The sequence below is a fragment of the Eleginops maclovinus genome, chromosome 3 (genome assembly GCF_036324505.1).
Source record: "Eleginops maclovinus isolate JMC-PN-2008 ecotype Puerto Natales chromosome 3, JC_Emac_rtc_rv5, whole genome shotgun sequence".
In the NCBI taxonomy this organism is placed as follows: Eukaryota; Metazoa; Chordata; class Actinopteri; order Perciformes; family Eleginopidae; genus Eleginops; species Eleginops maclovinus.
In genome coordinates this window covers 21,982,785-22,010,473 of record NC_086351.1, presented here as the reverse complement: position 1 = coordinate 22,010,473, position 27,689 = coordinate 21,982,785, and the positions used below count along the sequence as shown (strand labels likewise).

The following is a 27,689-nucleotide window of genomic DNA, read 5'->3' as shown; positions in this document are numbered from 1 at the left end:
GAAACTCCATCTCTCCAGTCTCCGCAGGATGTCTTTGTCCAGGATTCAGTGTCTGAGGCTGGCCGCTGTAGTGGAGGACTGTGCAGACCAGCTGGAGATACTGGGGACACACCCTGACGGTGCAGATCAGGAAAGAGCGAGGAGACGCAGCGGCAGAGGTGAAACACTGTGTTTAACAGCTGTTCATGTTGAGAGGAACCAGAGGAACATCAAGCAGCTGCTCTGATCGGATTATGATGTGGAATTGGATTGTTTTAGGTTATTCTTGATTTCATGATCTTACTGGACAAATGTATAGACTAAAATGACTGCCTGTGTGTGTGTGTGTGTGTGTGTGTGTGTGTGTGTGTGTGTGTGTGTGTGTGTGTGTGTGTGTGTGTGTGTGTGTGTGTGTGTGTTTAGGAGAAACCCAGGTTGACCAAGCTTAGGAGAGATTGGTGAGTAGTACACATTATGTCGCAACGAAGCAGATTTATTTGATTGGAAAACATAATCTAATAAAGTTGAAATTGCAATATTTTAGACTCATACAAACTTCTATAAGTGCATCAAATAAACATTTTAAAGAAAGGAAAAGGCAAAATACTGATTTTTGTTTTACAGTATGATTTATACAGAATTTAAAAAAATGACATTTTCTGAATATGTTTGTTTTGGTGTTCTTCTCTGCAGTCAGTCCATCACGGAGCAGGTTTCTTTGCTGCACGTGGAGCTGGACGAGAAGCAGAGCATCGCTTCTCTGCTGCAGGCGAGTGAGGAAGAGGAGCAGAAGGAGAGGGATGAGGAAATGGGAAGGTTTGATAATATTTTATGCTGCACTACTAGTAATTCTAATCCTAATCATTATAAAAAAGAACTAAAAAAGGTCATTTTGTTGACATGATGGAGAAATAACGGTTGAGTGTGTCTTCAACCAGAGAGGCAGAGAAAGAGATGGAGCAGAGAAAACAAACTCTGCGAAGAGAATGTGAGGAGATTCTAGAGAAAAAAGAGAAACTGCAGGTGAAAAAGTGAACAAAAATATACCTGTCTGCATTATTATTTGAGAACAAACTCGAATATGCAAATCTGCAAGAACATGAATAATCCAAGATGTCCAATACCTTTCCCTCAGGACTTGATCCTGCAGGCCAGAGATCTGCAGGATAAAATGGACGATCTGTCATCAAAGGTGGCCCAAAGGAAGAAGCTTGAGGAGAAAAACCTTGAGCTGCAGCTCCAGCAGACACAAAGGGAGAGCAGCCAGTCCAAGCAGCTGCTGGAGGACGAGCAGGAGGTGGGTCCAACACTCCATACATCTTAGTCCTGTCCTGTTAGTCCCACCTCTAGCCAAGCCCACAGAGGGGGGTGTTCTACAATTTGGTATGTCATACTAAATAGGAGGTCACTCATCCCTCACAGGACGGTATGAAATTAGCAGTGTCATTTTTCTACACTAAGTTGAAGGTTAAACTTAATATTATTGCTTTCAACTAACTTATTAAAATGATGTGTAATTTGTTGAGATAAAACATTTAATTTAAGTCAACCTTTCAGTTTTTTCAGTTTACCTTGAATTCTTAAAAAGAAAACTCAGTAAAATGAGTAAATAAAAAAAAGAGACAATAGTGTTTTAATAATGAGTAGATATATTTATATAGTCTTAAAGTTATCATCACCATAATGCTGATGTGACCTGCGAGGTGACACCCCTGCTTTACAGTGACCGGAGAGTCCACTAACTGAATATTTTTTTACATGTATTCAACACAACACACTTTCAACCCATAATGTATTTTATCAGTACTGCTGCTGCTTGTAGTTACCAGAACTTGTACTTGGTAAATTGTAATCATTTCTACTACGAATATTTACTTCTTAATTTGTTATAACTTTTCATTTGAAATGTTATGTGCATGCCCTTTATCTAAAAGTGTTTCATTCTTGTCTCTATCTCTACTTTTGCTGCAACAATGTCAGTTTCTCCTCTGTGCGACTAATAAAGGAATTCTGATTCTGAGTACTGAGCATAGGACTAGAAAAATGAGACATTGGTTAAACTGAACAAGTTGTGGGGGAGTTTGTAAACGGATGGTAAATCAAGATTTTAAAAAAACTGTTTTCACAAATTAAAGGTAACAGTGTGTTAGTCAATTGACATAAAAAAGGTCCTTTTAAAGTATTCCTTTAAATTGTGTCTTGTGTTATCTCCTCCTCCCTCAGCTGCTGCAGACACAGATGAAAGCGGAGATAAGAGTTCATGAGGAGTCGGAGAAATTCCTGCAAAGTCGAAATGAGGTCTGTACAGAAACATCACTCTTCACAACGGCCTGAAGTTTATTTTCCCATTGTTCTTTATTTGTGGATTTTCTCTGTTAGAGGCTTAAGTGATGTCTACATTCTCTTCAAAATAATACAAATGGATTGCAACAGGTTTGTGCTGCTCAAAGAGTGAAAAACCTAACAGTATTATTTCTTCCCAGGAATAAAAACCCATTACTCAAGATAATAAACAGACCTTGTCTTTTCATATTGAAACTGTTATCTGTCTACCACATTTACACCACGGTATGAAGGGTGCATCTTCTTAGCTGTCTTATGTCAAACAAGGACATGGACCACAGGCATCTCCTCCATGAGTAGATGCCTGCTTCCTTCTGTGCAGTGTATGGTTGCTGTATCTAGTTCAGGTAGAAGGAAAACGGTTCCTAGATTAAATCCCTACGGTCGATATTTCCAAAAATTGGCAAATGTTGGATTACGAATGGACTTCGAAAATAATAAGGGTATACATATACTGCATCAGATACGTACAGTGGGGCAAAAAAGTATTTAGTCAGCCACCAATTGTGCAAGTTCTCCTATTTAAAAAGATGAGAGAGGCCTGTAATTTTTATCATAGGTACACTTCAACTATGAGAGACAGGATGAGAAAAAAAAATCCAGGAAATCACATTGTAGGATTTTTAATGAATTAATTGGTAAATTCTTCGGTAAAATAAGTATTTGGTCACCTACAAACAAGCAAGATTTCTGGCTCTCACAGACCTGTAACTTCTTCTTTAAGAGGCTCCTCTGTCCTCCACCCGTTACCTGTATTAATGGCACCTTTTTGAACTCGTTATCAGTATAAAAGACACCTGTCCACAACCTCAAACAGTCATACTCCAAACTCCACTATGGCCAAGACCAAAGAGCTGTCAAAGGAGACCAGAGACAAAATTGTAGACCTGCACCAGGCTGGGAAAACTGAATCTGCAATAGGTAAGCAGCTTGGTGTGAAGAAATCAACTGTGGGAGCAATTATTAGAAAATGGAAGACATACAAGACCACTGCTAATCTCCCTCAATCTGGGGCTCCACGCAAGATCTCACCCCGTGGGGTCAAAATGATCACAAGAACGGTGAGCAAAAATCCCAGAACCACACGGGGGGACCTAGTGAATGACCTGCAGAGAGCTGGGACCAAAGTAACAGAGGCTACCATCAGTAACACACTACGCCGCCAGGGACTTAAATCCTGCAGTTCCAGACGTGTCCCCCTGCTTAAGCCAGTACATGTCCAGGCCCGTCTGAAGTTTGATAGAGCGCATTTGGATGATCCAGAAGAGGATTGGGAGAATGTCATATGGTCAGATGAAACCAAAATAGAACTTTTTGGTAAAAACTCAACTCGTCGTGTTTGGAGGAGAAAGAATGCAGAGTTGCATCCAAAGAACACCATACCTACTGTGAAGCATGGGGGTGGAAACATCATGCTTTGGGGCTGTTTTTCTGCAAAGGGACCAGGACGACTGATCCGTGTAAAGGAAAGAATGAATGGGGCCATGTATCGTGAGATTTTGAGTGAAAACCTCCTTCCATCAGCAAGGGCACTGAAGATGAAGCGTGGCTGGGTCTTTCAGCATGACAATGATCCCAAACACACCGCCAGGGCAACGAAGGAGTGGCTTCGTAAGAAGCATTTCAAGGTCCTGGAGTGGCCTAGCCAGTCTCCAGATCTCAACCCCATAGAAAATCTTTGGAGGGAGTTGAAAGTCCGTGTTGCCCAGCGACAGCCCCATAACATCACTGCTTTAGAGGAGATCTGCATGGAGGAATGGGCCAAAATACCAGCAACAGTGTGTGAAAACCTGGTGAAGACTTACAGAAAACGTTTGACCTCTGTCATTGCCAACAAAGGGTATATATCAAAGTATTGAGATGAACTTTTGTTATTGACCAAATACTTATTTTCCACAATCATTTGAAATAAATTCATTAAAAATCCTACAATGTGATTTTCTGGATTTTTTTTTCTCATTCTGTCTCTCATAGTTGAGGTATACCTATGATGAAAATTACAGGCCTCTCTCATCTTTTTAAATGGGAGAACTTGCACAATTGGTGGCTGACTAAATACTTTTTTGCCCCACTGTATGTGTTTAAAAGCGTTCGAGTGTTTTGAGCCCATCTGCCAAGTCCTGTAAACAGGAGCAGGGAGGAGTGTGATGGCCACAGGTTCCATTCACCGGTAGGAGGCCGATGCAGAGTATAGAGCTCATCATTAAGTTAGAAATAAAACAAGAAATTCCTCAGGCGCCGTGACAGGGCTGAGGGAAATCCATGCCAAAGCAGTCCAAAGTTGTCATACATTTGCTGAAGTAAAGGTGTGATCAAAGACGTGTGTTACTGGAGGGTGTACCATACTCACTATAAAATGTCATTGTAAGCCTGATGTAGTTCAGCTTTAGTTCATGTCATTTAGGGAATAAGGCTCGTCCTTGTATCAAACTCTGTTCGTAGAATGAACTTCTTTGACCGGTGAAGACTAAAAAGTGTTAGAGAAGAAGACCTCTTTGTAAACTTGCCCAGAATTCCACCAGCATCACATAATCTTCTTGTTTGTGCTCCTATCATTAAAACTCCGCTTGTTGCAGGAGGTGCAGCAGCAGCTGGACCAGTGGCAGCAGCTTACAAAGCAGATGCTGCAGGAGACGGAGCAGCGGCTCAACAGTGAGAGCTGCAAAAGAACTGTGAACTTGGACAGATTGATGGAGATGAAGAGGAAGGTGAGCAGCCCTGAACATGACACAGCAAACAGCTGCTGGTTCTTAACAGGATGCACAGTGAGTCAAACAGTAATGAGATGCTGAATGTGTTCAGTACAGGGAGATGGAGCAGGTGGTAATGGAGGACAGGGAGGAGCAGGAGAAGCTGCGTCAAGAGCAGGCAAAGGCCAGAGCTGCTACCAAGGTAACAACATCCATCACAACTATGATCCTATCAGATACATAGGGCTCTGTGTATTGAGTGTCCTGGGGTAGTAATACAGAAACTTCTAAACGTCTTCTTACTAGAATGTATGAAAAAGGTCATTACAGATAAACAGTACCTGAATCAATGTTCTTGTCCTGACTAAAGATAATATTACCCAAGAATCCTACATTTCCAAAATCAGAAATAAACATTACATTTGACTCTACTTTATTTTTTAGACATAATAACTACTTCCTCTTCGTTTCACTTATCAGTAAACTAATTTAATTTGGATTGCTGGATATAAAGACCATGTCCACAATCTATCTTTCTTTTTTTTACCACCTGAATTAGCGTTGTTTTAAATTTCCCAGCAAAAACGTCTTTGCGTTAAGGGACTGCTGTGGTTTTTGCTCTATTTTTGCATGTTTTAAATGTGTTTAAATGAAAAAACAGTTACAGAGCTGTTTAGCTTGGCAGGTTATGAAAAGTAGCATTAGTTGCTATGTAGGTTACAGACTTAAAAGTTGATAAGGAATGATTGAATAGTTAGGATTTGCTCCCGTAACACCACATTTTGAAAATCCTATTAGGACTGTCCATTTCTTAACTTAAAGGGGTCCTACTATGCTCATTTTCCAGTTCATAATAGCATTCTGTGCCTCTGCTGTGACATGTTTACATGCTTTAATGTTCAAAAAGGTTGTTTTTTTTACTGTATTTTGATTGGTCAACAACTTACATAGCTAGCCAATAGAAGCGCGAGTGTTAAATAGTGAGGGTCATAGTCATGATGTTGTTGAATCTTTGATTATGTAAACTCCCTCTGGAGGGAATTTTAGGAATTTAGCCTTTGCAGGGCATTTACATGCACCGTTATAACACACTACAGGAGAGGGAAAGCTCTGAAAGCATAATAAGCCCCCCTTTAAGAAAACTGAGGACATTTCTTTTTGGCCCCTGAGGGTAAGTCCTGATTCTGGGCTGTGCCCTTTGACCCTGCAGGTGCAGGCGTGGTGGAGAGGCTGCATGGTACGCCGGTGCCTCGGTAGCTTCAAAAAAAAAGAGGAAAACAAGAAAGGCAAGAAGAAAAAGAAAGAAGGAAAGAAGAAGAAGAAATGAGTGTTCTTGACCCCAGTTTGAGACGTTGGAATAATTTATTGAATTCCAAAATAATAAATAATCATCTCTTTATTTGTATGAAACATACATCATGTAACAAAATCCAACAAGAAATAAAAGAGTACGCTACTTCATCACATTGGTGGAGGTAAAATGGACCATATCTGCACACTATCATATATTAACATATCAAAAGACAAATAGAAGCACCTTGACTCAAAGTGTTCTACTAAACTAACTACTAAGTAGTCTACTGATAATGACCATGGGTCTTACAAACTAACATCAGTCAATACCTTATCATGACATGATAGGGATTACAGTGAAAACACACAATACTGTATACTACAGCCAGCTGTCATTCCTTAGTCAGCATATTAGACCACTGGCCATCAAATATGGAAAAATAAGAACGTCATAAAGAAATGAATCATCAAAATGTTACAAAATGTTGAGCTGTTCACAACTTTATGACCACACATTTGCCAGAAAAATAACTGGCATTGCAACAACAAAAAACTTAATTTAGGATGACATAAACTTCGGTGATGTTTTTGACTGGATACTTAAAAATGTCAGGCCCATAACATTCATATTAATCCATGACAGTGTTGTCCGACAAAATGTAAAAATCAAAGCTGAAAAAATGTACAAATCATGAAGCAATTGATTAACATTTCTTTAGGCTATTTGTTAAAACAGAAATGCTAAATATTCCTGGTTTCTGTGTTCTTAAAAGTTAAATGTATTTGTTTTTATTTTATAACTGATAGTCTAAAATGATATAGGACTGAATATCCCTTGGTTTTGGACAGCAAGGAACAAGCAGTTTAAATATGTTAGCTTGGGACTGGGAAATTAGCATTTTATAGACGAAACAATGAATCAACTATCTAGAACAATATTGCTGTAAAATGTGGGCCTAAAATACACTAAATCGGTAAAAGTAGAAGTCATAACATAACAACTCTAAGTTTGATCTCATTCTGAGTTGAAGTTCTAATCCTGCTAAAGGTGACAGGTTTGCTAGAGTGTGTAATGTGTGTGTGTGTGTGTGTGTGTGTGTGTGTGTGTGTGTGTGTGTGTGTGTGTGTGTGTGTGTGTGTGTGTGTGTGTGTGTGTGTGCGTGTGCGTGTGCGTGTGTGTGTGTGCGTGTGTGCGTGTGTGCGTGTGTGCGTGTGTGTGTGTGTGTGCCAAAACTTCACTGGTGTGGCACTTCTGTTTCAGTGGAGTGCTCGGCATGCATGTAGTTGTTGTCTCCTATAATGACACAGTTGAGATTGGAGCTTTGGATGTTGATGTTCAGAGGCTCAGCAGGTGGAAGGAGAGGACAGAGAGGAGGAGAGGTTTGTTCTGCTCCCTGCTGTCCACGGCTGCAGCTGCACCTCACATGATCTGTAACACATAAACAAATCAGATATTTAGTACTGTTTCAGTGCTTCAATGTCTACCACAAAATATTTAAATAATATATTTACATCTACTTGCTCATTCAAGGCCTTCAAGGATAACAATATGCTTCAAGCTGAACTTAAAACAGGCACAGACTTTTTTCCAGGGTGCAAATATTATAGTAGTATTGATAAATGTGGTGGTATGTGTGTACCTGCACAGGGACTGCAGGTGAAAATAAAAAAAAGCTATAACCTATTCTCTTTTTGATATGAATGTATTTTTACGCTTATTTAATAAATACATAATAATAAATAGTATGCATTTCAGCTCAGTGCTTTAAATTAATAGACATTTCCATAAAAGGTATTGTTGTTACCCACCGTTCATTTGGAGCCGAGAGTGCTGCATCAGAGGCTGACTTTCAGCCACCACAGATTGGTAGGAGCCGTTCCCGATGACGCAGTCCCTCAAGGTGGAGTTGCTGATGTTCACAATCAAAATAGTAGACGGTGGATTCAGACGTGACTCTGTTTATGAGAAGGCACGGGAGAGAAAGGGGAAACAAGGAAGCGATTATGAGAACGGGAAGTTGTTTTCCAGAGTGATGAAACTGCACAAATGCGTCACTATCACACTTAATGATCACACCTCTTTTCACCCTCTGTCTGAAACCAAAGCCCAGTCTACTCTGATTGGTTAGCTGGCCAGCTCTGTTGTGATTGGTCAACTGCTTAGAGATGAAGGGCCCCTTAGCCTATAACACTATTTGTTGGAGCATTAGCAAATAAAAGCTATGTTATGTGGTGATGTCACTATTTCGCGGACGTAAACAAAGGACTAAAAACAAGATGTTTCAGGCAGGGGACGAAGTGTGTGGGATTGAAACTTCCTCTGGTGTGGGACTTTAGCCTTTGCATACCATTTACATGCATGCATTACACCTATATAACACACTACAGGAAAGTGAAACCTACAAAAATCATAATAAGGCCTCTTTAAAAAATAAGAAAAAAAAAGTCTAAGACGTTAAAGAGAGAGAATCGAGGAATAAAAAAAGACCCTGACTAGTTAATTGGAAAATAAGTTATCAAACATTAAAGTAGAATTTACCGTGTGCAGTTTTATCCTCAGCAGGTTGATGACATTCAGCTTTAAAAACAGAAAAAAGACACACAAAAAAGACTTTAACAGTCACATCTTAAGTCTTGACCATGAAATAACATATGAAATAACGTGGACAGTATTAATTTTAAGAACTTTTTTAACCTGTGCAGCAGGGGACCTTCTCACACAGCGCGGTGTCAAATGGGCAGCAGAACATCTGGCCGGCTCTTCTGCAGCTCGTCAGCGCCACCCTCTGCACCAAATGGAAGACTTTCTGAATGTTGGAGGCTGTAAAAGTGCCCTCCTAAAAGAGAAAAAACAGACATAAATCCCCTTAGCATTAACATCTCATACAAAAACAACATCTCATTTCAGAGGAATACACCTGGATGGTGTTATTGAAATGCATTTTGCAGAAAACAACAGCTTTGTTTATCTAGGTCACATGCCGTTTCAGAGGCAGGGGAGTTTTTCCCGTCACTGCAACTTAGAATATACGGAAATGGTAGTATTGAACCTTGTATGAGAGAGCAAACTAGGTTTAATATTGGGCTATTTCATCTAATTTGAATAGTTTCGAATACTGGACCATAGATTGTGTGTATTAGTGTTTCCTCCTATGTGCATTAGAAAGATGAGGTGTATTCAGGGGGTGCATTGACGTCATACTAAACGCTAAATGTCAATTTCCAGGGCCATTTATATCTTATTATATCAACCTTTTACTGTTTTTTTTAGGATAGCAAACATGCAACAAAAAGTGTGTGAAAGCAGACACTGAAACCAAAAGTGAAACAGGCGACAGTACTGCGATCAGGATCAAAAAGATTGTATATCGTGTCTGAACTTGTGCCCTTGTAGCGCACTAGAGGTATAACGAAATGACATACGTTGTTTGTCTATATTTGTCTCAATAGTGCGGCAGCTGTAATATTACATGTTACCTGAAGTTTAAAGTTAATTTGATTCACAAAAAAAATAAAAAATAAACTCAAGCGAACACTCGAAAAGCTCCGAAAAGTGAGTCCAATTAGGTTACAGGAAGTATCACAAGCGTACATATAGCTTACAAATACATTGTTACATTTAACATATCAAAAAATAAGCACAAATGTAGCTCCCACAACAAATACCGGTATACTACACCTGTCAACCCCAGTCAAAAAGGACAGGTAGGCTACCAGTTTGGAATTAATTTTTAAGAGTCTCACCTGATTGGAATGCATTCTTTCTTCCACTTTTGTTAAAAGACTCAGAGCTCCAGGCTCAGGTTCGTCCATGGTTCGTGTGATAGATGGAATGGTTATGTGTTATTATCTTCAACGCCCTAAGTTAAACGCTAAAAACACAGGGAAAGCCCAAGTTAAGTGCGCATGCGCACTTAACTTGGGCTTTCCATCTTGTGCTACACCAATTTATTCTCTTTTCCGTAGGCTACTCGCCATAAACTGTTATTGACTCTTTGCCTATTCTCTGACATTAACCTCTGACGTAATTCGTTCTTATGGTAAGTGTGGGTGGGAATGTGTGAGGTGCCCAATGATATTAATGAACGATAGCTACTGTGCGTGTTTGACACTTACAGGAATCCCTTAATAAAGTTTGCACGAGAAAGAGTTTGTGACTGCAGCCAATACATATTTGACGCTGACCCTCAGTATTATTCCGACACTTTTAAATATTTCATTTTGTCATATATCTTTAAACAATCATTTGAAGTTTTGACAATTTTTCCCCCCTAGCATCTCCACGAGCTGTGTACTGGTGCCTTCACTGCCCGTCGTATACTCTTCATTTAACATAAGGACCGTTAAAATTATGCAAATTGTGTTATAATGTTAAAAATGGAGGCAAACCTGGAAGAATAGTAGCCTACACGTTTTTAAGTTTAGGGCACGAGATGACATGGACCTTTTTACGCACTGAAGCTGCAGAATGAAGAGGGGGAAATGATGCAACAGGTAAACAATGCAAACTGAGTTTGTATAGCAACACACTCAATCTGCAGGTCTTTTAAAGATGACATCTTTGAAAGACAATACTTTTGGGTGGATATTATAGCTAATGTCAACGTTTAGAAACACTTAAATCACTATGGTGATAAAAAAAACAAAAACTGGATCTACCTTAGAGGAAAAGTAATTAGTTCCAACCAGAGTTGTTGTTCAGATTTTTGGAATCCAAGTCAAGTCTTGTGCCAATTAAAAAAGACAATCCTTCTGTTCCATCAATTTTAATATGGTAATTACAATCAACAGTTCCTAGTCTTGCTTTAACCTTATCATGTGGGTCATCATACGATCATACGATGGTGGCGAAGTCCAATAGGGACTTGGCTTGGGAACCGGAAGGTCACCGGTTCATATCCCTGAAAGTGCTACCGAGTTGTCCCTGAGCAAGGTACTGCTCCCTATACTGCTCCCTGGGCGCCATACATAATGGCAGCCCACTGCGCCTAACACTAGGATGGGTCAAATGCAGAATGTAAATTTCCCCTCTGAGGGACGACAGTACAATCAAATATTATGTGTGTATAAGTATGATCCAATTTAAAGTAAGATTGATATGAACATAAGCAAATCAGCCAATGGGGCATTTCTACATGGATATGTGACCCAATCAGATTCCGGATCATGTACAGAGGCAAGGGTTTTTTCCAAATGATTGAAATATGTGACACTTAAATAGTGTCACATATTTAGGCATAGCCTACATAGGAGTAGTGCCAGATTCCAAAAAGTAAGGATTTGCTGCTTTATAATGATTTACTTGGAAATGAAAAAACAAGTAGTTGCAGTCTCAAAAGGAAGTCAACATCAAGCAACTGCAGTAGTAATATGCTGCTTGACATTAATCCATGATTAATAACAATTATATCATATTCTGTAATAGTATACCAGTCACAGAGGACATTTTTATGTGTACTATTACTTTCACTTGTAACGCTTCTTCTAGTCAGGAACTGCACTTCGAACACTTAAAGTAAAAAGTACTACATGTAGAAACAATGTTGTACCAACGTACATTCTTAATTCTAGGAGTTTGATTTGCAATATAGTTTTTTTGAAGTGTTGATTAGATGAGATCATATACACTTTATTGATCCCATTTTTTCTTCTTAAATTTGCAATTTATCTAAGTTAATGATCCGAATTCCTCCTCCACTGTTTTCTATAGAGCACCTACCCCTCAATTAAATATTTTCCGACTGCACCTGAAAGCAGCATGAATACAGTAAAACAACCAGCAGGAGCAGTCAAGAGTGGAGCTGAGCGGAGAGCAGACACAGCTTCCTGGATGGAATCAAAACGCAGCAACAAAGCACACACTCTTTCACACCCACATACACACACCTACACACAGGCCGTAAAGAAGCCAGCAGGACCTTTAAACATGTTTTCAGTTGTTCTGTAAACCCGGTGCGTGTGTGAGACAGCGGTGACGGTGGTTCTGCGGTGACAGCGGAGAGGCTTCTACCAGCAGACTGTATCAACACATGTGTCTGTGCCACAGTTGGAGCACTGCGGCTGTGGATCTGGACTCTTACTCTCAGTGGTAAACGGGAAAGGTAGGTCCCCCTCTCTCCTCTGCTTATCTGCAACACTCCACATCCATTACAATACGTTTAAACTCCATGCATGCGTAGAGTTTTGACCTGTGGGAGAATGCAACCTTGAGAGAAATGCAGATATTTCAGATTTTATGTGTGGTCTGCATGAATGTACTGTTACAGATGGTGCATTACACTGTCCTACTAATCTCTGGGTAATTATTGAAAAATATGCATACCACAACAAGGCCTATTCGTTATATAATACACCTATAAGTCACTGTACTTTTTAAAATCCACCACACTATTTGTGGTAAAACTGATGTACAGTGTATTCATTTGCACTTTCCTACTCCAATGTTGTATGCTCCCTTTTAAAGCTATGTCCCCAAAACATGTTATAGGGCCAGAACTCCAGAACAGGGAGGGATTGCAGCTGTATAAGTGATGCCATATAAATTCTGCTACACACTCCCTGAACTCCCAGCTGCCTCCTTCCCAACACAGTGGCAGCCTGTGTAGAATGCAGCAGCAGCTTTTCAACGGGCAGATCTGTTTTTTCCGTTTCTGAAATAGTCAACAATGCTGCTTTGATCACCATAGCTGGAATGCCGTTTAAACCCTGAGCCGAGAGGACTGCTAATCACTTTAATGATCCGCTCCACACCTTGAAGGAACTATTAACACTCATAAGGGCGTTTTATAAATGAGTAGCTCTAACTTATTCTTGCTCAGGGGCAGGGACTGCAGCCAAGATGGGTTATTGAAAGATCTACTGACATTTGATATATGTAGTCCCATATGCAAATATTTAGCTTGAAAATGCTTCCGCAACAGTGTTCAGACTCATTCTAATCCTCAAAAGCATTCATGCAAACTTTAATCTGTTCATTGTGTTTAATTGGAATCAGAATGCCATCAAGTATTTATGAGTTCTGAGTTTCACAGTCAATCAAATTGCCTTTTATGTGTCACATCAAAGGTTGAACAACACTCTCCGTCTGTTTTTCTGAAATCACTTCCAACAGCTTCATCTGTTGACACCCAGGTAATCTTGAGACAAAAAGTTGTTCAGGAACAAAAGACTTTGGAGTTGCCATGCAGCAAAGTTAGCTGACTAGAGACCTATCATTTTCCCAAACGGCTGCTCATGCTCAGGCAAGAGAGGATGGTATTGTGGGATGATGACTGCAGCCTGACTGGATGCAGTGCAACATGACTGTGCAGAAAAAACAACGTGCTGCTACACAAGCTCCACTATCAGTTATTTGCATGTATAGCCCTGCTGATCTGAAGCACCTAATAAAAGAGCACTGTGAGAAAAATGTAGGACACCAGTGGTGGCTGCATTGATTTAGCTGCCCTAAAGTTTCCAACCAACTTCAACAACCCACTGAAATGGAGAACATTGTGTGTAGGTTGGACTAACGTGTGATTTCAACAGACTGCAGAGTGTGTTTTTAACGCCACCGCTTCCTGTGTGACCCCGTTCTGTGTCCAACCACTGTTATCTACAGGATTAATCGCTAATCCCAGATTATGAGTTTATTATTTCTCATGCTTTTTTTGGGATTGGACAAACCCAAAGGAATTGGATATTGGGATTGTGACTTGCCTTTAACAACAGATGTATCCTGTTATTATCCACCAACTCCTCTCCTGCATTCCCAAAATATCCAACTAGTGCATTATGTTTGATAGCTGAGGGCGGAAATCACAGATTATATATATGCCTGCTGCTGTTGTAGAGCAGATTTAGTGTAATATTGCTTTTTGTGTATGTTGGTCGGTTGGGTTTAAAAAACTGTATTTCAAAGACTATGACATGGGTTGGCAACTTTGTGCAGACATTCATGGTGTAAAGAGGATGAATCCCAATGTGGTTTTCCATTAATTTTCCACTTTCTTCTTTTGGGCTAATGAGCAAATGTTGGCATGCTTACATGCTAAACTACGAAGGTGGATATGGTAAATATTGTATCTGCTAAACACCAGCATGTTAGCCCTTTTATTATAAGCATAATATTATGATGTTGACTTTTAGTCTCATCCAATGGCTATTTACGCATTAAAACACATTTGACCTTTTTTCACTTTACTGAAGTACATTTTTCAAAATCATGTGAGCTTTGATGAGAAATTAGAAATGTTGAGTGTCCAAATAAAAAAAAGGTTTGAAATGTACACTATCTGGATTCTTGTCTCTTTAGTCTGACTAAAGATTATTTCAGTCTAACACTTTTAAAATATAGATTTGAGTGTGTGTATCTGTTTTCCATCTTTCTAATATTGTTGAAATAATGCGCCTAACCCGATAGTTTCTACTGTTCCTACTATGGATACAGAGGCGTGTATTTACTATGTAACTAAAAACTTGACAATCATTCCTGCCTGTCAGAATGAAAGAGATTTAGTCAATAACTGTACACTCAGTAAACACGGACCTTGGAATTTGGCCTTAAATATGCCGTGATGAGTAGTCAATAATGCAGCAGTAATTACACATAATTATGTTTTGCTTCATGCACCAGGCAGCTTTAAACAGTGACTAATTCATCTCTCAGGTAACAATACAATGAAAGGCCTCAGAGAGGAGTGAAGTCATCATGGTTGGTACACCGGTTACCAGAAGAGATGATAGATTCCAGTAACGGAGTGCAGTGTTGTTATAAGGCCTGGCAGGGGTATTATGTAAACAGTATCAAAGAGGAAGTGGTGTACCTGCACTAAAGAGGCAAGTTTCTGCTTTCAGGAACATGGAGGCTGTCGCTCCTCTGCATCCCCAGCAGAAGGGCTAGGAGCAGCCTGATCCCTCCCTTACCCGCCTGCATTGCCGCACCATGGCCAGCAGGAGTCCAACCCTGAGTCAGGATGCCGGGGAGTCGCAGGGGACCCCTGAGGCCGGGGTTCACCCTCATCCAGGGCCCTTCTGCAAGCTGTGCCTCAGTGAACAGCCGTCTGCAGCCACCAGGGAACTCCAGAGCTGCAACTGTGTCTTCTGCAAAGCGGTAAGTAAAGACAAACGTAAGGCCGACATTTACAGTAGATGATGCTTAAAGTATTCGCAGAACTACAACAGGATGTTGGCCAATATGGAAATCAAACATGTGCACCTTTATTACTGAAACAGAGCGGGTGACTCAAGGCTTTATTTAGATGAAATGCATGCAGTTTCTCTTATGATATTGCTCTTGCTTTAGTCACTTTCCGTAGGCAGTGAAGATTTCACAAAAATGGGATCAGACTCTGGACTCTTCCTTGGGCAATTTAGGCAAATCTCCAACTTTCAAATGACTTGGGATGGGATCCGTTTTATTGCAGCCCCATTACTGCTTTAGGATCCTAAAATAGATCATTTTATTGGCACATTGCATATTACAGCGCTGTTGAAATTAATTGGTTTCATCACAGGCTTGGGTTTACCTCACATTTACTTTCTTTGTCTCTGGAATCTTTAGTGATTTATCACAGGCATTTGTTAGAGTGGCAATAGAGAAGTTTTTTCTTATTTCATGAGTATGAAGCATACATTGATGTCACAATATACTGGTTATAGAATAATGACATAAACATTTAGATCGGTTCCCCATAAGCTCCCCCTAACCGTGGATTTCTGTAAATATAGCCTCGATTTATGGCACATAGTGGAAAAAAAACACAGTGTGACCTAAACTATTTTTCCAAATTAGCTAGCACTGGTTCCAAAAGTTAGCAATTAACACTATCATAGGCCCAACATTAAAACCATTTGGAAAAGTTGGTCAGGGCCACTTTAGAAAGTTTTTGAGAAAATCCTGGTAGCTGTTTCAGTCTTTTTGTAAGAGAAGAAGTGCTTCCTGTCAGTAGAACATAGAGCTGTAACACAATAGAAGCCCAGAGGTCTGCTGCTACACCGTGGCAGTCTGATACGTGCCTGTCTGGCATTTCCAACTGAGATGTTGATGCTGTGCCCTGACACAGAGAGGTTGCTGGATAGTGGCAGGTGTTAATCTCTGTCCATGGAGGCCAAGTTGTCAGTGTTGCTCGCACAAGGTCACACAGATAAAACACATACACAGTGTCACAGGGGAATAGCGTGGAAAAGGGAAACTGTTAACACACATATCAGCTATTTTATATCTCCTCCAGTCTGGTTCCAGAGCATAGACTATAGTTTTTTTTCCCAGCTTTGTTTTTAGATCATTTTTAATGTCAAAGCCCATGGTAAGCACATGATAAGCACAAGCTTGGCCGTACAATTGATTGTAAAACACATTGCGAGATAGCTTTGTTTTCCACTGAAAAGTGACTATCAGTTCCGCAAAATTGTCTGTCTTTGCGCAATTTTTATTAAGTTCCTTCTACACTTCCATATTTCTTTACTGAAGCAACATATAACGTGTGGATGTTGATAAGATGTGCATGTTTATGTTTGTTCAAAGTGTTATTTTCCCTGTACTTTTGTATTGATGTAAAATTGTTGACAGGTTAAGAAAATGTAATGAAATGTATTAATATGAACAAATGTCCCTGTTCCATTCAGTATCCAGACTAATGCTGCTGTGTTCTTTGTCCCTCTCCAGTGTTTGGAGCAGTATGTTCGGCTTGCCATCATGGAGGGAGGGGGGACACCCATCACCTGCCCAGATATGGCCTGCCAAAAGACTGGAGTGCTACTGGACTCTGAGGTATGCCCTGCTTAAAACCCATGATATGTAGGTCATGAGTCAAACCAAATAAAGCCATCAGAGGCCATGAATACACAAATAATCTTCATGGATAAAAGTTGAAACAAACAGTATTTTTAAATGTCTAAGTTGCTGCAGAGTGCCGCAAGCAATCTTCGATAGAAAAGTGAAGTTGGATTTTCACCCTCGAGTTTTTAGAGGTGTGTTGGCTGGGTTAATTAAGTGTTGTAAAAATGCTGTCAACCAGCCGTAATGGCATTTCTGAGGGAAGTCTTTTAAGTGTCAGACAGAAAGTGAAACTCCATGAACTGTCACACATCATGGATCACACACAGTATACACGTCAGAGAAGGAGTTCAACTGCTGATTCAGAAACAAATGGAACACTGCTGCTCAGTTCCTCATTTTAAAGGTTTTGAAAACAACTGCAAGACAGTCTGGACTTCCTACTGAGTTGATTTGACCAGTAGAAAATTATACAGATGTTAGACAAAGAAATAGTAATAAATAAGTCCTGCAAGGAGTTTTGATACATATTTTACTTTCAGTTCAGTTCCAGCAGGTTCAGCTGGAAGCAGGTTTGAATTTGGCCTGTGGACCCTTTATGCTTGTCAGACCCTCTATTGCCACCTTTCAACAAAACTCTTTAATACAAGCCTAACTGGCCCTAAAATATCTTTAAAAAAAATGAATAATGAAAATAATGTTACATGTTTTATTTTGTTTTACTAATTGTCATTTCTTACTCTAAGCCTATGTTGCTTCAAGCTAACTTATTCAGTATTCACAGAGTTTGCAAAATCTTTATTGTTGATCAAATAGCCTACAGATGTCATGCATCTTTTAATGCAACATAAGAATGGCATTATGACTGTACAAAAATGTTGCATTTTCTCCAGTTACCATTCACTTACCACTGAAGTGTCTTAGGAATGTTGTGACCAGTTGATTCTGGATGAGCCCTGATGCACCAGCTTAGCAACCACGAATATAGCCCCATTTAAATCTTTACCGCTATTCATTTTTTGCATTTATCTATTAGTAATGGATTGATCCATCGTCTTTCATTTTTATTGCATGCACACAAAATTCAACGTCACGGCTCAGTGTCAATTACATGACTAAATTGTCTCCCTTTCTTGTGTGATTGCAGATAGCCAGCTTGGCCTTGGAGGATCAGTTGGAGCTGTATCAGCGTCTGAAGTTTGAGAGAGGTAGGTATTGTTGCATTAGCATCTAGATGACTTGTGACAGGCATTGGGCTATTTCAGGTCGCACTTCAGCTGGTGTTATTACACTAAGCAACAACACAGAGTGCTGAGCCTTACGTGTCTGGGATAATGTGGGGCTTTTCTATTCTGCTCTGGTCCAGTGTTTCTCAGGAGGTTACTGAAGCTGTGGCTCTGTTACATTCAACTATAGCAAACATTACCTGCAGGAAATGCTGCAAGACATTCATGTAACTATTTTTTTAAATGGAAGTGTTCAGGTAGCTGTGTGTAGCGGATTGCTCCATTACTTATGGAAATTTTTGTGAGGACAGATTGTATCAGTTTTGCCTGGGAGAAAATAACTGTTGAAATAGGTTTCTGTCGACATTTACAAATGGCATGCTGAGGTTACTTTGGCTTCTAGCTATATTGGTATTTTGTAGTTGCTCAGGAACAATATGCCGCGAAGCCCAAAATATGTTTTGTTTACTCTGACCATAAATCATAACACTCAAAGAAGTGTAAAGTACAGGCTGTTCTGCAACAATGTTTTTGTCATGATTCACAATTAAACTCAGTTGGAGGATCATGAATGCTCCACTTTTTGTTTTGATTGAGGAACATGCCAGATTTTAGTTTTTGTAACAATTCCCAAAATTGTATATTTGTATCCTTCTTTCTTCATAAGCTACTTAGAAAGTTGTTTGTCTCAATTGGTCAGTTGGTCCACTAATTTATTCCATATCTTTTAGATTGAATGGATTGGGATAATTTGTAATACGTTTTTCCTTTGACTTTGAGAACTACATGTAAAACTAATGACAATCCCATCATCCTCAGCTGTAGGCCTACTGGCTGTTTAGGACAAATGATGTTAGACGTTAGCTTTAAGCTCCAAACACTGATGTGCGTAATGGTATCTGCCAGACGGTCACTAGCATGACGACAATTAGTTATGTTGTTTAAAAAGTTTTCATTAGCATTACAAATGGGTAAATTCACATAGCCTAAATAATACAGACATTTGTGTACCTGTTTTCTGTGTTTAGCATGCTAACACAGTTCGCTCACAAAGCCATGTTGTCCATGCCTTTGTGAGCATGTTAGCATGCTGACAATAGCAATTAGCTCAAAACACTATTGACCAAAGTTTTGCAAAGATGATAGAGTGAATTTTATCAATAGTTTGTCTTTCTATTGAATTTTATTGTTTAGTCAAAGTGTTGTCCTATCATCTGAAGTGCACAAAGCTGTATTGTAAGGAATTTTAATTTGTAAGACATATTTGTTGTACGTTTGCCTGACAAATATTTATTGGACTGATGGGAATAATTGAATGAATGGTAGTTATACTTTATACAGTATATTCATGCTGCTTATATAAAAACATATTAAAGTATTTTGTCTTTATTTTGTGTGTAAAGAACTAGGAACTGTGTTAGAGGGTTGGGGGAGTGACCCACTTAATGTTAGTAAGGCAGTGAAGTATCTGTGTTTTGTTAAATCTTATGTTAAAGATCTGTTGTCCAGCACTAACTGTTCCAGATCAGTAGTAAAACTAATTCTAACCTGCTGGTGGTTTTGATTGAGAGAGCAGGCCTATTGCTAGTATTTCTTGGGTTTAGAGTATAGCAAAACATGTATTAATTTTGTCTGTTAAATCTACTGCTACTTTATGTCTGATTCCCTTCACATCCCCTCTTTGCTTTCTACAGGAGTGAATTTGGACCCCAGTAAAGCCTGGTGTCCGGTGCTTGAATGCCAGGCAGTGTGCAGTGTGCAGCAGAGCACTGAGGGCCAGCCCACTAATGTGTCCTGCCCGACCTGTCTCACCATCTTCTGCTCCGGGTGCAGAGGGCCCTGGTACGACGACCACACCTGCCCTGAGCAACAGACCATGATGTCACCGTCACTCGCTCATGAAAGCAGGTCAGTAAGCCACCGTTTGCTCCGCCACCCTCCGCCTGCAGCAACCACAGAGTCAGAGACGCACTTTGGAAATGAACCTGTGCTGAACATGTGTTAGTTGAGGACACTGATGAGTCAATGAATCAAGATTCCAATAATGGGTTTCAAAAATGTGTATACCAGTCTATTTCTACGTTAAAGGTCTCCTATTATGCTATATTTTAACAATATATTGTAGGGCCATATCTACAAAACCTGTCTGTGAAGTGTTTGGCTCAAAATACCTAACAGATCACCAATTGTAGCATGCCTCATCCCCCTCTATTTCAGCCCTGTTCCTGAAGTGCTGATTCTGTGACTGTCGCTCTAAATTAGAGCTGAGCTGAAGCTGGCCACGCCCCTTTGGAGCGTCACGCAGCTCTCTGTCTGAAGAGAGAAGTTTCTAACGGAGAAACTCAGCTAAACGCTGCCGTGATTAAACGCCATATTATGTTCCAAACCACATCCAGCATTATTTCTGAAACACTTCTCAGTGTTTACCACTAGAACAGAGACATTATATGTATTATATACTCAACAACTCTAAGTCCCTCCTGCAGACATCCTGCTGAACACACAGACACAGAGGTGCTGCGGAGGGGATTCAGCTCGTTACTGTATATTGTGGACGATAGGTCGGGACATGTCACGTGGGCGGGACGTTGCTAGGAGTTCAATGTAAAGCCAGCCCACATTTTGGTTATGACGTCATAACGGCAGCAAATCTGGATCAGCTTGTTTGTACCCCTGTTTTTAGAGATTTGGGTAAGGAGGAAAAGAGAGGGTTGTATTTTTTGACAATTTTGAGTCTCTTTACACACAGGGGACACATATTCATTTATAAAAGACAGCAAAACGTGCATTTGCATAAAAGGGGGCCTTTAAATATGACTTCATAAGATATTGTGTTACCTTAATTTTTCCATATCCAATACAGCATATCCCTTTATATTGTTTTATAAGGACAATCCAGTCCTATCCTTAATATAAAAAACTCCTGAAAGTTATTGTGGCTGGATATTTACATCGAATGGATTACACAAGTAAAGTGTAGTCCATTATGTCCCAGAAGAGGCTCTGGGCTGAATATGCAGTAAACATTATTTTAGGATTAATAGCTTAGTATTCCTCAGCAGGGCCCTGTGGGTAGTCCCCGCTGTACAGCTACATTATACTGTTTCTCTGCCAAAACAGTTGATGTCATTGGGCAGTCACTGACTTATATTGGAATTCCATTGTCTCTGTGCCAAAGGGAGGATGAGGGTGGGCACCGAGCCACGTCGTGCACTGTACAGAAGGAGCACTGCAGTAAAGGTGTCTGCAGTGTGCGGGGAAGGATAGCACAGGCACGAGGAGAATGTGGGAAGATTAACTATAAGTTTGAACTTGAGAGCATGATTTATATTTGCTTGCAGGTTTAGTCGTTAAACATAACATGTTATTGTACCAGGACCATCGCCAGTACCTTAGAAATACTGCTAAAACTGCTCTAATTTATAAAGAGTGAGCAAAACACTGTGTATTAGTAAGAGTATTATCACCTAAGCTTGTGGTTCTGGTTTTATTGCCCTCACCATTTCTGTTTTGTTTCCATCGTGATTTTCAGCATAACACACAGCTGTTGTAAATAAGAAATACCATATGTATGCCAAGCACACTATCTGATGAGCACCAGATAGTTAACACAACATTGCTGCTACTAGAAGAGATTCACTTCTCTAAAGGAGGTAGAGACCAAATTAGAGGATAAAGTAGTGTGAAAATGGGATTTACATCTATCAGATAGCTAGAAACATCATTTTTAATGAAGGCTAATATTGCTATGTTTGTTCTGGATGTGTAAATAGGCAATTGATTGCAAAGCAGTTAGCCACAACAACTTTAAAAGGTGTAAAAATATCCCATTTTTAAATGTATAAATGATTTCCTGTAGTGCAAAGGAAGCTCTGACGTAAAACCTGTGGCTTATAAAGAATCCACCCCCTATCTGGAGCCTTTCGAGGCCTTCATGGCTTCATACTGCACATCTGACATCTCTCCATTGTTTTTCTATAGGGCGCGCTCCGACAGTGACTCTGACCTGCCCATCAAGCAGTGTCCTATGTGTGCTATTTACATCGAGAGGAACCAGGGCTGTGCACAGATGCTGTGTAAGAGCTGCAAACACACCTTCTGCTGGTACTGTCTGCAGAACCTGGATGTGAGTCTCTGCTGATGCCTAACACACGTGATGCATGGTTTTTTTAAACTAAAAAAATAACTATACTGCCTCTTACTGCCAGCTGTTTTTACAGACAAGTACACAACTCCTCAGCTTCTGCTTCTCTATCTTTAGTTTGTTTTCTAAATGTTTTGCTGAATACTAGATAACAGTGGTGAAGTATAAATGTCAGTCACCATTTTCTGCTACTTCATTTACACCACTAGTTTCCATTGCATTTTTATTCCACTAGATTTATTTAATATCCTTAGTTGTAGTTAGTCTGCATGTTCAGATTAATTTAGAAAAAACAAACAAATAAATATGAATCTAATTCTATATATTTGTGATAAAAGCTACCCAGCAGCCAAAACATAATACAAATACTGAGAAATAAAATGATCACCACTGTTTCCATCTTAAGAATTAATGTGATCAAAACAATAATGCATCAATCATTGTTTTCCAATAATATTATATATATTGTTCTGAGATGGACAATTCTGAACAATGTGTTTGCTGCTTTTACTTAAGTACAAACCCTTTGTACTTCTTCCATTTATGCTGAATAATATATTTCTTGTCTAACCAAGTGTATTCGGCAATTGCAGGGTGATATCTTCCTGAGACATTATGATAAGGGGCCGTGCAGAAACAAGCTGGGACATTCGCGGGCCTCTGTTATGTGGAACAGAACGCAGGTAAGGACACCACATCAGAGCAGACATGCAGTTTTATTTCAGGGTTGTGATGAGGCTGGACATTGTCTGAATGGATTAGACTGCAGAGCCAATCATCCGTGAGTGGTCAGTTATAACTGGAATGGGTTTGATTTGAGTAAAAGTGTGCCATCACACAGCAGGGATTGGATGTTAAAGATTTTGGACTCCATGCCAGCTGCACTGTTTGGCTCCGAAGCAATGATTCACGGTTGGAATTTCTCTCCAGTGAGGATGGTATAGGTACCTACGCAGGTCAATAAAGCTTACAGCACATTTTAAAAATGTAAAAACCAAAGCTACAAAGCATGCTCAGCTATCGATTTTCCCTTTAGGTGAGACACTACAGGTGAATATGGTTTTAACTAAGAGATTGAAGCAAAATTATGCAAATTAGCCTTCCTATTAAAGATGTACAACCTTTCATTCATTTCTGGAACAGCCTGAAACCAGCCTGGGAATTCTTATTTAATTCTTCATATTTGTGAAAATATTCAAAGGTCAAAGGTTCATACCGCGGTAATTGTGGATATCCTTTTTGTCACTCCAATAATAATAAAAATTACTGTCAACAGCAATAAATCAAAGAAATTCCCACGCTTATAGAAATAAAATGTATAAAATCTGACTTGAGTGATATATGAGCAAATCCCTATCCCTTTTTAGTGTCTCGTTTTATAGACCCATAAACTCGGTTATAGCACCATGTTTGTATTTTTTTTCCACCATTGCCCAAAAGGTCCTTTACCAGACATTAAACTGAACTAATCCCAGCGCTAATCTCAAATTCCTGCCCTGTAACAAAACCATAAGCCGCCGGACTTACTTGTCTACACCTCTCCTGACCTGATGCCATTATCACATGATTCCTATTAAGATTGCAACTGGCTTCGAGATTGATCCTCAGTGTGTGTCTGCATTGATACGTGTCTGGAGAGTGGAGGTACAACATAGCAGTTGTTCCTTCCAAAACAGCTCGGTTTACACGCTTGCCCGACCAGTTCCTGAAGTTTTACACTCTGCCGTCACACATTCCGCTGCCACTGTCAGTCCTTAACTGCCTCAAACACTGCAGTAGTGACTACATGTTAAGCATACTGTGTAACTAGAACTAAGGAGCCTAGCCATATAATAATAACATAAGACTAGATATAGAAAGACCCATATCGACAGCCGTGTCCATGCACTTCTGGCTATGTAATGTGAAATAGTATTAGCAGGGTAAACAGTCTCATCAGTTTTAATATATTGTAATGAGATCATGGTCTTTGTACACCTATTAGATTTGAATGGTTAACTACATTACCCACAATCCAATGTTATTGGCTCAGCTGGCTGTAGGTTAAACACCTCCCAATTACATAAAGCATTAACAAATTACATAGATTATACAATCCTACATACTACAAGGCAGTTTAGAGGCTGATCTTCTCAGAAACAATTCTAATGTTGACAGTAAATACACCAAGTTATCAAAAATAAAAACTGTAAACCAGTTCACTAGAAAATGATCCTACTTCCCACACCTAAGTAAACATTTTCCTAATGAGTTAATGATCTCAATTGCTAGTTTCATGTGGTCTCCAATGCAGCATGATGGTCACTTTGTAAATTAAAGTCCCAAATTTGTAATATAGATGATTAAGCAGCATATGCTTTATGGCTACCTTGATATTGACAGGACACTACCGCACAGCGCTGTCCAATCTTGGTGCTATCTGTGTTTTGAAATTGGAACTTTGATCCTTTCACACTGAGTTTCATTTCATGGAAGTTAATTATTATATTTGCTGCCCAGAAATGTATTTCTCAGCATTTGGTTGTAGCATGATCCAATTTCTTGCGCCACTTCTGTTCTAAAAAACCCAAGATGCCGACAGCTAATATGCCAATCTCAAGGCTCCCACAAACAAAAGGGTCACAGTGACTGTTCATTTCTTATGTACAGTCTATGTTTAAAAAGTTACATGTACAATTATTAAATGTAAGAACTGTGGCTGGCAAATGAAACATGCAAAGTTTTTGTAGCTGACATTAGTTAGCATATTTACACTTTACTTTACACATTCTTAAAGCAACGTTAGCATTGTTTTGAAATTGGGTCTGTGTCCAACTGATGGCTGTCAGTCCTCTATTTACTCTTGTTAATGCCCTGTTTTTGTTTTTCACCAACTCCTGAGGGAAATAATTACCTGTTTATTGGCTGCTCACTTTGTCTCTTTACTGTTTAGTGCAGAGCAGGTAGTCTATGGTGGGTTTATGTCAGAACCTGAAAACAAGGTCAAAGGGCAGTGAGACTGAACGCCAAACCAAACGTTTCTTAAAAAGAAAACCCCTTGCACATTACTCATAATGATTTGAACCAGTTTTTATTTAAACACTTTGCTGTGTTGTCTTCCAGGTGGTGGGTATCCTGGTGGGTGTTAGCATCATCGGACTGGTCACGTCTCCACTCATCCTGCTGGCCTCTCCCATCATCCTCTGCTGCCTCTGCAAGCCCTGCAGCGGGAAGAAGGCGAAGAAAAAGAAAAAGAAGAAGGACCCCAGCCAGCCAGACTCCTCCACATCATAGCAGATCGCCTTCTCATCTGCCCTGCCCAAGGAAACCAAGAGAGGATCAGAGCTGCATGGGGGAAAATAATAAAGTTGGAATGACAATGGATTACTTTTTCATGACTCAACAGACTGGAAACCTTGTCAGTGGTTCAATAAGTGCAGAGCTTTTTGAACTCTCAAATAACAAGTACTTTATGTGGTGGAAGTGTAAATATGAGGAGAATGAATGTAACTCACCTGCACAACAGGTACTAAGGAGACAGCGGCGACTGTGAGAGTTTTCCTGTACACACACACACACACACACACACACACACACACACACACACACACACACACACACACACACACACACACACACACACACACACACACACACACCAGACAAACACACAAATGCAACGCCACCCTCATGTGCCAAACGTCATGATGCCAAACCAGAGGAGTTAGGTGCTCAAGTGCCTCACTCCACAGTGCCTGGTGCTTGGTTGTATTTGTTTTGCCTTCCATTCTATCTTTATCTTATGCTAAAATGTTAGCATTATGAAAATTAAAAACCGTCAGGATTACAGAGGGTTGTGAACCCCCTAACAATGCAAAACATTCTTTCGTAAAGTGTGAAGGCTAACGCCCGGCCTCGTGTGTGCACTGTATAATCTGTACTGATATGAAATATGATAGGGCTTCAACGGTGCACAGAGAACTTTCCTTCTGCTAATGTTTGTTGTTTCCACCTGGAATACGTTCCAGACCAAAGGCTCTAAAGGATCACGTGTTCTTTTCTAAAGGTGTGTCAATGTGTATTTATGGGTCATGTGTGTATGGTTATCAATTATACATTTTTGTTGATGTTTCTGCATCAGATATTTTATAAAAAAAAGGGCCATTGTAATTGAAATAAACAAACTATATTGAACATTAATCAGATGGTATTCTGTTTGGTCATGACATGTAGTATTTGATAGATGGAAAAGTCTTCATCCTTCTGCCAACAAGCTATGAATTGTTATATTAATAACTTGTTCTTTCTAACTATGTACATTATTTAAACAAAAAAGTAATATATATAAGTAAGTAAGTAAGTTTGTTTTTACAAAATAATTCAAAACATCTATTTAATATTTACTATTACAGTACATAGAGGAAAGCGATATGAATGTATAGACAAACTTTAGAATATTTCTCTAACTTGACTCTATGTTTCTATGGTAAGTATTATCTCCCAATCTTAACATTATTATTAATAATAATGTAATAAAGGTGTGAGTTTAAAATCCACCAATTAATAATAAATAAACACATTAATATAAGTAAGAACTAGGGCTTTGACTTTTGCCCAAAAATCATATTCGAAGTTCGTTTGTTTATTAATATTAAAGTTCGAATGTATTCGAATATTTATTAATAATATTTTGACCATTAAATGTCTTCAGTAAGACCAATATTAGTATCACACTTCAGTTCGATGTTCTGTCCACCAGAGGGCAGTGTATCAGTCAATGGCGGGTGTCCGTAATATGTACAACATTAGTGTGGGTCCCACATATGACAGTTAACGCTCCATCGGAAATACACGAGCTTACAGGAATCTTTCGTGACGTGCACCTAGTCAGTCAATGATGCTTTCGGAAGAAAAACACAGTCACTTGTTTTGTTTTTTTTAATTGTATTATTATCAGACTCTGGATTAAACACAAACAGTTTTATCCACTGTTCTCATCAAAAATAAATAAAAAAATAAGCCAGTCAGGCTAAGTAGGTTAAGGCTTACTCCTCGTCAGGCGTAGTTGTCGTTGGCGCGGCCATTGTTTTAGAATATTGTTTTAAAATAAGCGCGATTGCGCGAACCAGGAGGATGCCAACGTCATAGGTCTACAGGAGCCCAGATGACCAATAATAGCCTTGATAATGAGCTCGCGGTTTTACTTCACCAGGCGTGAAAAAAACCTTGGAATCTGAATTGAAAACAACACTAATAAAAAATAATTCCCATATAGGTTC

General features: G+C 39.5%; 3 protein-coding genes across 3 annotated transcripts; 2 read left to right on the top strand and 1 right to left on the bottom strand.

The window, feature by feature from the left end:
* Positions 1–24: 24 nt before the first annotated feature.
* iqcg (IQ motif containing G) lies at positions 25–6,497 on the top strand. Its single transcript, XM_063878429.1, is given in 10 exon segments — positions 25–103; positions 105–158; positions 403–437; positions 673–795; positions 918–1,002; positions 1,115–1,276; positions 2,203–2,277; positions 4,899–5,030; positions 5,125–5,214; positions 6,223–6,497. Coding segments are annotated over 10 exon segments (948 nt in total). The 5' UTR covers positions 25–28; the 3' UTR covers positions 6,340–6,497.
* Positions 6,391–10,248, bottom strand: si:dkey-29h14.10 (uncharacterized). The gene is made up of 5 exons (XM_063878430.1): positions 10,050–10,248; positions 9,001–9,142; positions 8,845–8,883; positions 8,115–8,261; positions 6,391–7,734 (listed from the first exon to the last, which is right to left on the bottom strand). The coding sequence occupies exons 1-5, from the start codon at positions 10,116–10,118 to the stop codon at positions 7,541–7,543; spliced, it is 591 nt and encodes a 196-aa protein (XP_063734500.1). The 5' UTR covers positions 10,119–10,248; the 3' UTR covers positions 6,391–7,540.
* A 1,848-nt stretch (positions 10,249–12,096) lies between these two features.
* rnf144b (ring finger protein 144B) lies at positions 12,097–26,610 on the top strand. The gene is made up of 8 exons (XM_063879921.1): positions 12,097–12,406; positions 15,141–15,396; positions 16,951–17,055; positions 18,209–18,269; positions 19,982–20,195; positions 22,269–22,413; positions 23,025–23,114; positions 25,534–26,610. Exons 2-8 carry the CDS (start codon positions 15,229–15,231, stop codon positions 25,702–25,704), a joined length of 954 nt encoding a protein of 317 aa, XP_063735991.1. The 5' UTR covers positions 12,097–12,406; positions 15,141–15,228; the 3' UTR covers positions 25,705–26,610.
* The last annotated feature ends 1,079 nt before the right edge of the window (positions 26,611–27,689 follow it).